Raw genomic sequence first — 14,431 nt, forward strand, 5'->3', positions numbered from 1 at the left:
AGAGAACTTCCTATTTGCTTTCCTATATAGGTCCAGGAGGGAGGACACGAGTGTCTCCTCCACCATGGAAGCCCAAGGAGAGGCAGGCCACAGCCAGCAGCTGCATCGCCCAAACATTCTGCTGCGTGTACTCATGGGAAAACACCAAAAAAGCAGCACAATAGATATTCTGTACGAACGATCCACGATACCAGGGACAGATCATACATGTTCGATATTCTTGCATTGCAAGTACCGTACGCCTAAGCCCTAATTGTGTGATATCCAGGCCATTGCACCACCATCTATGGTTAGTTAAAAGACGTAAACTTACTTGCTTCCTTTACAGCCTATTGAATGTATCACGATGAGCATTCTTAAGGTACAACGATGTGGCTGCGGACTAAACTTATGTGGCTATCTATTTCAATACTTAGAATAATACTTATCTACTGTCGTAATGCTACCACACCGTGAACCAGATTAAAGTCTTTGCTGTCGCGCCTCAGTTTTCTCAGATTTTTTACCGCACGGGCGCGCAAAAAATGCGCGCCCCACCACTAGTGTATGACAAGAAGATATTATTTTACTCGATCAGATTTTTTTTCTGGATATTTTTTTAAAAGCGACAATTGTATAAATCAATTTTTGGAAAAGAAAATGATATAGTATAGAACTTTATAACGCCTCAAATGAGGACCTTCCTTCCCCCAACGGAACAGGTCTGCTCAAACCTTCCCAAAAATTTCGAATTCCTATTAACGGTCGGCGGTCGGCGCGGGGCGGGGCGGCGGGATCACGACGAGATGGAGACCGACACCTCCTCCTGCGGAGGTGGCGGCGCCGAGCAGAGGGGTATAGGACTTGTGGAGGTGCAAGCGGCGGCCTGGGGCAGCGGCGGCGGCAGCGTTGCGGCGGTCAGAGGTGTTTCACGTCGTGAAGGAGCTCGTAGGCTTCGTCCTCTACATGCACCACCAGATCCCCTCGTAATCCCCGATATATCCCTCCCTATTTTCTCCTGAGCAATGCTGGGATTTGGTAGAATCTATGGCGGATATGGTTGTTTTCGGTGTAAATTCTTTGTTTCGGTCTAATCGAGCGATTTGCCGCAGTTGATATTGCGTTTTCGTTGTATATCTGATCGTGCGCGGCTTTGGTTTTGATCGATTTGATTGGATTGAACCTACGCTTATGGTTGCCTAGAGCAAACTTCAGGCTAGTTAATCTAACTAGGGTTTTATTAGCTTTATTTTACGATGGATCAGTTCACGCTCTAATGTTTATGGTATGGATCAATTCGCCTGATAGCGGAATGGCAACTTTGGATTGACAGGCTATAGTGGATTAGATCATTACATGCAGTTGAACTCTGATTTACTGGGAAATTCATTGGATAGTTATTTAAACCGGGAGATTTAGTTTGCACATTAAGCCACTTGCTTCTGTATAATTTTGTGATACACCTTGATTTCAGATGTACTCTTAGTTTGTCCATGCTCTTTTAGCTGAATGTTTCTTGATATTGTCTTGTCCTGGCTGCTGAGGTATGTTATTTGGAACCTGCTTATGGATCTATGCTGAGCTCCCCAATCTCAGTTTTTTTTTTTTTGGTTTGTGCGTATATTGTTTTGATCTCCATTGTCGTTTACTATCGTTTGTGTTGTTTCTTGTCAATCCTGAGCCGAAACTGTCTTGATTTACTTCTATTTCGGAATATAGCCAATTGATGCCTCATGGTGATAGTTTGTAGTTTGTTAAGTACTGTAGGTTGAGTTTTATTCCCTTTTTGGTTTTCATGCTCAATGAGTATCACAGTGTGCTCACATGCAGACAAAAATTTCCTGTAATACAGTTATATGACTACTCTCTTTGGTGCTTGAGTTCTTGATGAAGTGTATATATCTCTGACACCATTGAGTAGGGTCGATGCTCAACAGCCACTAACAACAATGTACTAATAGCACACTCAAGGAAAAACAATGTACATGTGGAGCTTGGAGTTCTGATATGTATTATCTGAATAGTACTTGATTTGTATTTGTGTTTGTGTTTGTAGTGCCAAACATAGGACACATGCTCCCTACACCTGTACGCCTGGCCATTAGCAGTCCGTGCCTAGCCGAATTAGTAGCACTCCTCAGGTCCTGGGTTCAACTCCGTGTGGGAGTGAAGGCTAGGATTGGGGTTAAAAAAATCCCTCGTATGTCCCACACCAAAGCACAGGTCTAAGGACCGGCCCAGGTTCTCACATGGGCAACGGTGCCGTTGTGTATGGGTGGGGCAGGGGTTCAGGGATTTTTTTGACATGCATGAGAAGGTTAACCTTCTGCCTTAAGCTCTTAAGCAGGATGCCCGGGGGCTGTCATACCCCTGCGGGTCGAGGTTTTTTGTTTTTGTTTTTGTTTGTTTTTCTGTTTTTGTTTCATGGGAGCACTGTCCCAACAATTTGACTACTAATTGAGTTATTCAAATTGTGCATTCCAAAACCTTATTTGCCTGGGGCTACTGTATTGAGTGTTATTGAATATATATATCCATGCATAACAATTGAAGAACATAGCAGTTTCTTTTTGTAAGATAGGCTAGGCTCGGTATGTACTGTGCTATTAATTATCAAATGAATTTGGAGTGTGTCTTAAATTTCCTTGTTTGCCAGGGTTTTGCCGAGTCTTGAAAATGAATTTGCAAGTTTAAAGGAGGAAATGGTAATTTCAGCATTCAGTAAACACTTTCCTACTGCCATCTATTTTGGAAAGTAACCAGTTTGTGAATTATAACTATCTCTAGACAGAAATGACATTACAACCGGCCGAACTCAAACCATCTGATCAGAGAAGGTACAACACGCGAAAAAGGGAGGTTAGATGTAGAATAAAGAAGCACGAGAAGTTGATGAATGGCATCTCTACCTTACTCTGTTCTCTTCAGCAAGCACTTGATGAAGTTTCAAGCATTGAAGGAGTCATCCTGATCCTTGGAGGAAGCCTTGTACGGCCCCTATTTGTTTATGACATTACAATTTCTCATGGTATCCTTGATTCAGGAAGTGCCAAAGAGCATGCTCTAACCAAGTTAGCTCAATCTGTTTCTCGGAAGGTGAGCTACTATTGCGCCAACATTTTCCCCTGGATCTAGAATTACTCTATTTTTTTATGATTTGTTCTTGGTTAAGTATTGAGTACCATCCACTTAAGATCTCATTGTTGTATCCATGGGAAATCCGAAACATGATACCTTTTTGTCTCTACTTGAACAACAATATTTAAAATTTTTGTTATCTTTATGACAGATTATCGGTTTGTAATTCTAATTCAGCATATGGCTAAGTAGTTGAACCTTGTCATGTATATTGCCACATTCCTAGGCATGAATACATGGAGTGACTTCATGAGTTCTTATACTATCAGCATCTATTTAGAATTTGTCCTCTTTGAATGATAAAAAAAACTCGTGTATTTCTAGGCTATCCGTGCTCTTGTATCATGTGGAGCAGGGAGTTTGTCCTACACAGGTATTGTATCCTCTCTTTTGCTATATATGTTTGGCTGAGGTGACAGACCACTTTTAACTTGCTGCATTTCCATTTGTATTCTCTTCAAGGACCTAGCAAGTTATTTTTGTTGGTAAGATGTCCCAGTACATTGAACCTACCGCAGGATTTCCTGCCAAGGCGTGATTTTCGTTATAGCAAAAAGGTATTGTTATTTTGTCAACATTAATTTACATGACTCATCTGTGTTTATCAGCATTACTCTGTAACATAGCAACTCCCCAAGGTTGATTCCATGAACCTAAACTTTTCACCTCAGGTTGTACCTCTTCAAATGCATATAAAGTGCATCAAATCAGTGTGTTCAGGGAATAACCAGCACCATATGCCAATTGTTGATGCCCCATGTTCCACTTCAGAATCTTCTCTTTCAGATGTTATTTGGTAATTTTCCTTTTGTGTTATCATCTTACAATTGATTCAGCTATGGGATTCTTCCACAATTTTCATACCTTTTACAGTGTTGAATGTAATGTCTTCTCATACTTCATGACAAATTATTTCCGTACCTTCTATAGGATCAGGATTCAGGGCTGCATTGTCAAACTGCAAGTTTGTTTCACAGATGAACAATGTTTTGTTTTTGAAATTATTTGGTTATGCATCTACTTTGGCTTTGATACTTGAATAGTAACTTCTGTGTTTTGATGGTTCTGGATGAGGGAAAGCACGTCGGTTAACTCTTTTTAAGCTGTTACTGAATCCTGATGCAATAACTATGTTCTAGCTACAATAAATTTTCTGCCCTGACTATGGTCAATCCCTTTTAATAGTTCATGTTGTTTCTTACAGGTTCCAGTGCAAGCATACAATAAGAGGTTTGCCAGGCAAGGCGTCACTAGAAGGGTGATCTGAGTTCATGATGTCAATGTTAGCCCAACTTGCCTTTGTTGTTGTAGCGAATGATATAACAATATGTGTACAGTAGAGGATGCTTATCACTTTGATGACTTGAAGCAGGAAACGATCAAGTAGTGGACTCCTTGTGTAAGGCAACTTTTGCACGTTTTCAAACAAAATAGTCCGGTGTTCGGTTGGAGCATATTCGGAGACAATGCTCAGCTACTTTTTACTAGGTACCCCGTCCCTAAAAATATGGAAATCTTGTTTTCCGAGAAGTAAAATAATTTCATATATAATCAAATATTTACAAGAAAGTACAATATTTATGATACGTGGTAAGTACGCTAGATTATTAATTATGATATATGTTTTCATAATAAATCTATCTATTTAAAGATACAAATGCTGCTACTATTTTTATATATAAATCTTATCAAATTTAGATTATTTGACTTCTTGATAAGTGAGACTTTTATTCTTTTTTTGGTAGAGAGAGTAGCATTTAGGTGGTGTTTAAATTCAGGTAGTAAAGTTTAGGGATGTCATATCGGGTGTCATATGAGAGTGTTCGAGTAGTAATAATAAAATAAATTACAGAAGTCTTCAGTAATCTGTGAGACGAATTTATTAAACCTAATTAATCCATCATTGGCACATGTTTAGTGTAGCGCCGCATTGTCAAACAACAACAACTAAGCCTTTAAGTCCTAAACAAGTTAGGGTAGGCTAGAGTTGAAACCTAACAGAAGCAATCAAGGTTTAGGCACGTGAATAACTGTCTTCTAAGCACTCCTATCTAAGGCTAAGTCTTTGGGTATATTCCATCCTTTCAAGTCTCCTTTTATTGCCTCTACCCAAGTCAACTTCGGTCTTCCTCTGCCTCTCTTCACGTTACTATCCTGACTTAGGATTCCACTACGCACCGGTGCATCTGGAGGTCTCTGTTACACATGTCCAAACCATCTCAACCGGTGTTGGACAAGCTTTTCTTCAATTGACGCTACCCCTAATCTCTTACGTATATCATCGTTCCGAACTCGATCCCTTCTTGTATGACCGCAAATCCAACGCAACATACGCATTTCCGCGACACTTAGCTGTTGAATATGTCGTCTTTTCGTAGGCCAACATTCTGCACCATACAACATAGCAGGTCTAATCGCCGTCCTATAAAACTTGCCTTTTAGCTTCTGTGGTACCCTTTTATCACATAGGACACCAGACGCTTGCCGCCACTTTATCCACCCTGCTTTGATTCTATGGCTAATATCTTCATCAATATCCCCGTCCCTCTGTAGCATTGATCCTAAATATCGAAATATATCCTTCCTAGACACTACTTGACCTTCTAAACTAACATCTTCCTCCTCCCGAGTAGTAGTGCCGAAGTCACATCTCATATACTCAGTTTTAGTTCTACTAAGTCTAAAACCTTTGGACTCCAAAGTCTCCCGCCATAACTCCAGTTTCTGATTCACTCATGTCCGGCTTTCATCAACTAGCACTACATCGTCCGCGAAAATCATACACCAAGGGATGTGCCCTTGTATGTCCCTTGTGACCTCATCCATCACTAAAGCAAACAAATAAGGGCTCAAAGCTGACCCTTGATGTAGTCCTATCCTAATCGGAAAGTCATCCGTGTCTCCATCACTTGTTCGAACTCTAGTCACAACATTGTTGTACATGTTCTTAATGAGCCCGACGTACTTCGTTGGGACTTTATGTTTGTCCAAAGCCCACCACATAACATTCCTTGGTATTTTATCATAAGCCTTCTCCAAGTCAATAAAAACCATGTGTAGATCCTTCTTCTTCTCCCTATACCACTCCATAACTTGTCTTATTAATAAAATGGCTTCCATGGTTGACCTTCCGGGCATGAAACCAAATTAATTCATAGAGACCCGCGTTATTGCTCCCAAGCGATGCTCGATAACTCTCTCCCATAGCTTCATAGTATGGTTCATCAACTTAATTCCCCGGTAATTTGTACAACTTTGAATATCTCCTTTATTCTTGTAGATCGGTACCAATATACTTCTCCTCCACTCATCAGGCATCTTGTTCGATCGAAAAATATGGTTGAATAGCTTGGTTAACCATACTACAGCTATGTCCCCGAGGCATCTCCACACCTCGATTGGGATACCATCCGGTCCCATCGCCTTACCTCCTTTCATCCTTTTCAACGCCTCTCTGACCTCAGATTCTTGGATTCTCCGCACAAAGCGTCTATTGGTGTCATCAAAAGAGTCATCCAACTGAAAGGTTGTGTCCATATTCTCACCGTTGAACAATTTGTCATTGTCAAATCATAGACTAATTAGGCTTAAAAAATTTGTCTCATAAATTAGTCACAATCTGTGCAATTAATTATTTTTTTAATACTCTATGCATGTGTCCAAATATTGGATGTGATAGAGAGTAAACTTTATGGAGAGGAACTAAACAAGATCTTAAGAAGAATTATAACCGGTCCTGGGTGTATATACATATATGCTGTTCCATCCAGATTGTTTGACTCTCTCTTATCACAAACTTACGAATTTAACTAAGTTTGCCAGGCCTACATACTATTTGCTAGACTGCTACTTAATCCATTATATACTGTTACGTGGCAAATTTTGGTTTACCTTTAAGTTCTGATTGAATCAATCTAATGAACGGGGCCTTTTCAAACTTTAAAAAAAATAGGATTGACTAACATCAAATCATTGCAAACACAATATGTATTGAAGCGATGAACATGCAAACTGAAAGCATCTAGGCCCCTAATTGAGTTTTGTGATTAATGACGACACAAGATTACTGTGACTATCGTGTGTTTTGTAGAGGCAACTTGAGTTAGGTCATGGTAATGGTGATTGATTGGGCAATTATAGTTTTCATGCCCCTATCGATGGAAATCGCTTTGGTTTTTCAAAAGATGGACAACAAGGTTAAGGACGGACTAGTTCTAAGCGTCGTTTGACGTTGGAGAGACACTTAGAGTAGTTTAGGACTTTGTTTCTTTTCCTTTAGCCGTACTATTAAGATGGTATGAACTAGTACCTTGACCTAGATACGTCTGATGGTTTAGGTGTGGTGCACACTTGACAAACTTAGCGCTAGTTAGGTCAAGGACAGCCCATAGATCAGTTGAAGTCGACGTCGTTTACAAAGTTGGTAAAATTTGAGATCAATGGAGACTTGGATGATGACCGGACTGCACAGGTGTCGTATCCGGTCCGTGTTAGCTCGCGCAAGCTAGGGTCTGTTCATCGATCGGACGCTGGACTGGACTCACAGATGCCACGTCCAGTTAGTACTAGCTCACGTTGCTAGGGTTTGCTTTTTCGACCAGACGCTGAGAACATTATGACCTGATGCACTAGAGGTAGCGTCCGGTCAACAACAATAAGCATCCAGAGAAGGAAATTTTTTTGACTAGACGCGTCTGATGGGTAGGCGACCGGACGCTAGTCAGAGTCCGATCTCTGATAACTAGGGTTGGTGTCATGTAGCCGTTGGCCACTGACCGGACGCGTCCGATTACTTTGACCTGAGCGTCCGGTCACCCTGAAATGTGCTAAGTTGGACCACAACGAGTATGTTTTGAAGTGGAGAGTATAAATACCTCTCCTACTCGTCCAACTTAGTACTCTTGCCCATATGTTCAGCTGAGAAACACCTTTGGAGGACAAGGGAGAGCAAGAGCCTAGTGGGGTGATTGAGATTTGATAATCTAAGATTAAGGACCTCATTAGTGCATAGGGGATAGCAAGTGTGCATCCACCCTTCTCATTAGGCTTGTCTTGGTCAAGTGAGAGCTTGTGCTTGTTATTCTTGGTGACCGCCATCACCTAGACGGCTTTGTGGTGATTGGAAACTTGGTGATCATCCGACAGAGCTTGTGGATGACCCAAGTTATGGTGTGAGCGGTTGTGGGTGATTCACCGCGATGAAGTGTAAAAAGAATCAACCCGTCAAGAGCACTTGATCCTTGCGCGGATCAAGAGGGAGCTACACCCTTTGAGCATTTACATTTGAGCAATTCCTCTGATAGCTCAATGAGGACTAGTGGGGAGTGGCGACTCTCCGATAGCTCAGAAAAACATCGACGCGTTCCTCTTCCTCTCTTTACTTTGAGCATTTATATTTGAGCAATTCAATTCATGTCTCTATATTCCTAGAATTGCCTTGCTAGAGTAGGATTGAAACTTAGGGTGCAAAACTCTTGTGCGATAGAATAATAGAAACACTTCTAGGCACAAGGAGGTGAAATAGGTTAAGTGTAGGGCTTAATTATTGCAAGAAATTTAGAATTAGCCCAATTCACCCCTCCCTCTTGGGCATCTTGATCCTTTCAATTAGTATCAGAGCCTCGTGCTCCTTAAATTAGGCTTAACCGCCTTGAGCAAGATGTCCCACGGGGATGGACCCCTCTCTCATCTTTGGGGGTGATGATTTTTCTTATTGAAAAATTCGCATGGAGGCGTATCTAGAGGCTTTAGATGTTGGAGTACTTAGAGCTGCCACACAAGGTTTTCCAACACCTAGGGATCACGCTAACCTTCACGGTAATGAGGTTCACTACTGATAAGTGAAATGCAAAGGCTAAAAACACTCTCTTTAGAGGCCTTTGCAAGGATGTCTTTAACCATGTGCGGAACCACAAAGACACTCATTCATTATGGTCGGATATTTGTGCGCTCCATGAGGGAACCAAGAGTGAGTGTGAGGAACGCTACCACCTTGTAATGAAGAAGCTTAACTCATTTGAAATGCTTTCTAGTGAAAATGCTAATGAAATGTATTCACATGTTGAATGTTCTTGTAGAGGAAGTCAATGGGCTTAGACTCACTCAAATGCAACCATCCGATATTGTGAGAAAGATTTTGAGTGTCCTCCCCATTGACAAGTATGGGCATATTATGACGGTGCTTCATCAAAGTGATCTTTCCACCGCTACTGCCAACTCAAATATTGAGAAAGGTCAATGTACATGAGATATACATGCACATCACTCCTCAAGATGGCTCCTCTTCTACCAAGAAGAAAGATTTGGCTTTCAAGGCTAGCCAAGAGGAGAGGGGACAAAGCAAAAGTTTATCATGATAGCTCAAGTGATGATGAGATTGATGATGCAAGCCTTGCTCTCGTGGTGAGAAGAACCACCAAGATGCTCAAGAAGCTACACAAGAATGGTGTCAAGTTTGATGGCAAAAAAAGATTTTTTTTCACTAGTAGTAGAAGGAAGCCCATCTCCGAAATGGATTGCTACAATTATGGAGATCTTGGTTATCTAGCTCATCAATACCCCAAACCCAAGAAAGACAAGTACAAAAAGAAGTACAAGGACAAGAAAGATGACTCAAGTGATGATGATGAGAAAAAGAAGAATAAACCATACAAGAATAAGGATGGCAATAAGAAGGAATTTCATAACAAGAAGAATAGCAAGGTGAAAGGTCCTTGTATGGTTTTGGTAATTGAGTGACAACCTAGGTAGGACTAATTGTGTTTATATGAGATACATGTGATTAGTCCACATATACATGTGTGTGAGCAACATATGCCATGAAGGAGGAAATGGCTCGGAGATGTTGCAAAGCTCACACATGTGATGATGAAGGAGCTCATTGCACATGAGACATGACATTGAGTCATGTGATCAAGATGGAGAAGATCAAGACATGACTTGGACTTGATGAACCGGTTGCAAGCGTGAAGGGCAAGTCAGGAGGCTTTGGAGCGATGGACCACATGACGGTGAAGCTTGAGCAAGACTTGACGCCGATGGACGAAGGCGACGGTGAAAAAGCAAGTGAAGTCAAGATCGATGAACCAATATGATCACGTGATGATATGAAGTGGATCATATCATTGTTGATCGTAGTTGGTGCATGTGTTGCATCGACATTAGAGGAGATGGAATGGAATGCGCAAGGCAAAGGTATAACCTAGGGCATTTCATTTCACCGGTCATAGGTGTGTAGAGAAGTTGATGACCGGGTTTAGGATAGATGGCCGTACTATCAAGAGGAGCAAACTTGTTTACATATCGGTCATCTAGTGCTACTCGAGTGATCTAACTTTGCATCGTCGCAAGGATTGAGTGGCGTGGCAAGTTGAGTGGCTAATCCTTTAGAAAATATTTGTGAAAATGCTAACACACATACACATGGTGGTGTACACTTGGTGGTGTTAGCACATTTGCAAAGAAGAAGTTGGTGAAGAAAAGGAGTTAGTCACACTGGTCACAGAGTAACCAGACGCGTCCGGTGTGGCTACCGAACGTGTCCGGTATTCTATCTAAACTTCAGGTTGTCAGACAGAAGTGTCCGGACGCGTCCGGTATGGTGACTGGCTGCGTCCGATATTTGGACCCAAGGTGAGTGACTAAGTGAAAGTGATCGGACTTTGGCTTAGTGGAGTGTACTTTGCACACATTCGGTACTCAAATTTGAAGATCAAGATCAAATTTAAGATAAAGATGAAGTTTAAGTTCAAGTAACTATTGGAAATCATTTGGTAGAAAGAAAATGACTTAAACAAGAAGAAAGAAAATGACTTAAAGAAGGAATCAAGGATACTCATCAAGTTAAGTCCATCACTTGGATCAATCAATCAAGTTATTTCAAGTAAGTGTCAAGAATGATTCTTGGAGAGAGGTCACTTCTCCCTAGTGTAGGGGCTTGCCGCCTATGTGTAGGTAAACCAAGTGTGGTACTTAGAAGGCTAACATAGAAGTGGTGATCTGAGGAACATTTAAGATGCTTAGTTGAAGCAATCAAAAGGATTGATCAAGAAAAGCAAGCAACACCCAAAAAAGAGAGCTAGTCATGATATTTCAAGTGGTATTCTCACATTGATGCTCTCATGCAAGCATTGATCAAAAGATGAAGCAAGCCAACCACAACAAGAAAGTGCCCTTGATCATAAGTGGTATTCATTTTATATGGGTGAAGAATGGAATTCAAAATGGTATCTATTGGTCTTTACCAAGCTTATAATTGGACTTCACATTACTATTGGAGTAATGAATTGGAATCTATATGACTATCCTCTACTTCAACATAGCAAAGGTATCATTGTAATGTGCATGATCATTTCATCCCTTACTAGTATGCGGTTAGTGCATATAGTATATGCTTCATAGGATCATGCATAACAAATGAAATGTTTACATTCATAGCCTACCACTATTGCTTGAATGATTAATTGATCTAGTGGTTAGTATATGAATTTATTCATGAGCTAAGTAAACCCAAGTACTTGATTTAATTTGGATTATCAATAAGTAACAAGTACAACATTGGCAAGATAACCCTTGCAAGAGGTGTGAAGAAGCTTGTCATTGTTCAAACCGGACTTGGAAGCTTAGGCAAATCAATTTAGTTCAAGTAAACCATAGAAGCTCACGATAGTGATAAGAGTACAAGCATAAGACAACAATGCAAATGGATATCTAGTTTGTTTGTTTCAAGTGGTATCTAGACTCAAGTATTTCATCAAGATTTCACAAGTGATGTCTAGATCAAATCACAAGTGATATCCTATAGGTAGTACTCATGAAGATAACAAAGGTTCAAGAAATAGTTTTTGTTGATAAATTCAACAAGTGGTTCCATACTAGAAGATTCTTTCAAGTGGTATCACATCTACACATGGTATCAATCATGCAAAGACGATGGTTCCACAAGTGATCCTCAACTTTAAGTGATCATTAAATAAAGAATGCATCCCTCACCTACAAGAGCTAAAGTGTATCAAATGGATGACCCATGCTATCACATAGGGGGAGGTGTCACACAAATTGATATCAAGATCAAAGATCCTATGTGTGGTATCTCAAGAAGCCCTACACAAGATACAAGTGGTATAAGTTACAAGTGATGTCTACAAGTGGTGTCATTCCAACAATCAAGTGATATCCATAAAAAATGCAAGATTCAAGCCTCAACCATCTACCCCAAATGCATACCTTTGCATCAATGAGAAGCACACCTTTTATGGAAATTGATGACAAAGGGGAGAGAGATTGTACAAAGATATGAAAGCTTTGAGATTGAGATTCTACAAGGGGGAGAGATAAGATATGAAAGCTTTGGGAGAGATTGAGACAAAGAAGTATATGTTGGACATGGACATGGACAAAGAGGGAGCAACATTGAAGAAAAGAGATGGATCAAAATTCTTGGACAAGAGAAGCACACAAGTAGGGGGAGCAAGCTCATGAACTTTGATTGATTGCATTTGATATGTGCATATTCATGTGCTTGCTTGCATTGCATAAGTTCTCAAATTCAATATGCATGCTTGTGTGATGTATGCTAGTTGTAGAATTTGATTGATTAAATGAAAACTAGCATGCATAGGATGATAACTAGATATTTGGTATGCTTTTCAAGTAATGCTAGTACCTTGCTTTTAATGTTGATGTCATGAGGTATCTAGTGCTTTTTATTTCCAAGTGTTATCTAGCTAACCATGGTGCTAAGGATGAACTTAAAGATGCAACTCTGATTGGTATCACACTTCAAATGTTTACTCTATATACCTTAGCATCATTTGGTAGTAATTACTCTCCCACATTTCCAATCTATGCATATATGCAAACTTCAAACCAAACACTCTAGCACATATGTAGGGGAGAGCTAATACTACCATCTCGGGTTTGTGGTACTTGTCCAAAATCATTTTCACATGGTAAAATTGCTTGGGCAAGCAACATGAATCCAACAAGAGCTTAATTTCCATATCTTTGTAGAGTTGTCATGCAATTACCAAAAAGGAAGAGATTGATAGGTCCTTAGTGTGATTTTGGTAATTGAGTTACAACCTAGGTGGACTAATTAGTGTTTATCTGAGATACACAGGTGATTAGTCCATAGGTACATGTGTGTGATCAACATATGCCATGAAGGAGGAAATGGACTCAGAGATGTTGCAAAGCTCACACATGTGATGATGAAGGAGTTCATTGCACATGAGACATGACATTGAGTCATGTTATTCAAGGTGGAGAAGATCAAGATATGATTTGACTTGATGGATCTGGTTGCAAGCGTGAAGGGCAAGTCGGAGGCTTTAGAGTGATGGACCCTGTGGCGGTGACGCTTGAGCAAGATTTGGTGTCGATGGACGAAGGCAACGGTGAAAAGCAAGTGAAGTCAAGATCAATGAACCAATATGATCACATGATGATATGAAGTGGATTATATCATTGTTGATCATGTTGGTGTATATGTTGCATCGACATTGGAGGAGATGGAATGAAATGCGTAAGGCAAAGGTATAACCTAGGGCATTTCATTTCACCGGTCATAGGTGTGTAAAGAAGTTGATGACTGGGTTTAGGATAGATGGCCGTACTATCATGAGGAGCAAACTTGTTTGCATATCGGTCATCTAGTGCCACTCGAGTGATCTAACTTTGCATCGTCGCTAGGATTGAGTGGCGTGGCAAGTTGAGTGGCTAATCCTTTAGAATTTTGTGAAAATGTTAACACACATACACATGGTGGTGTACACTTGGTGGTGTTGGCACATTTGCAAAGAAGAAGTTGGTGAATAAAAGGAGTTAGTCACGCTAGTCACAGAGTGACCGGACGCGTCCGGTGTGGCTACCGGACGTGTCCGGTATTCTTTCTAGACTTCGGGTTGTCAGACAGAAGTGACCAGACGTGTCCGGTATGGTGACCAGATGCGTCCGATATTTGGATCCGAGGTGAGCGACTAAGTGAAAGTGACTAGACTCTGGCTCAGTGGAGCGACCGGACGCTGAGGAGTTACTGTTCAGCGTCCGGTCAAAGTTATGTGGCTTGGTACTAAATTGTAAAGAGTGATTGAACATGTCCAATCGCCACACCGGATGTGTCTGGTGTAATCCAGCAGTCTTGAGTTTCAGCGCTATAATTGATCAGACGCTGGGAGCATCCGGTCCTGTGTGACCGGAAGCGTCCGATCGGCCCAGAGCTGCTCTGGGAGCTCTCTAGACTTGACCGGACACTACATCTCCACGTCCGGTCGTTTCCTGATAGCGCGTCTGATTCGACATGTCAGAGAGAGCC

At 40.9% G+C, this 14,431-nt stretch overlaps 1 protein-coding gene across 1 annotated transcript; it reads left to right on the forward strand.

Moving 5' to 3' along the window:
* The first annotated feature begins 770 nt into the window (after positions 1–770).
* On the forward strand, positions 771–4,719 carry LOC136452126 (uncharacterized). The gene is given in 8 exon segments (XM_066452766.1): positions 771–857; positions 859–965; positions 2,636–2,684; positions 2,767–3,075; positions 3,442–3,490; positions 3,580–3,674; positions 3,789–3,913; positions 4,322–4,719. Coding segments are annotated over 8 exon segments (864 nt in total). The 5' UTR covers positions 771–785; the 3' UTR covers positions 4,380–4,719.
* The last annotated feature ends 9,712 nt before the right edge of the window (positions 4,720–14,431 follow it).

The sequence above is a fragment of the Miscanthus floridulus genome, chromosome 5 (genome assembly GCF_019320115.1).
Source record: "Miscanthus floridulus cultivar M001 chromosome 5, ASM1932011v1, whole genome shotgun sequence".
NCBI lineage: Eukaryota > Viridiplantae > Streptophyta > Magnoliopsida > Poales > Poaceae > Miscanthus > Miscanthus floridulus.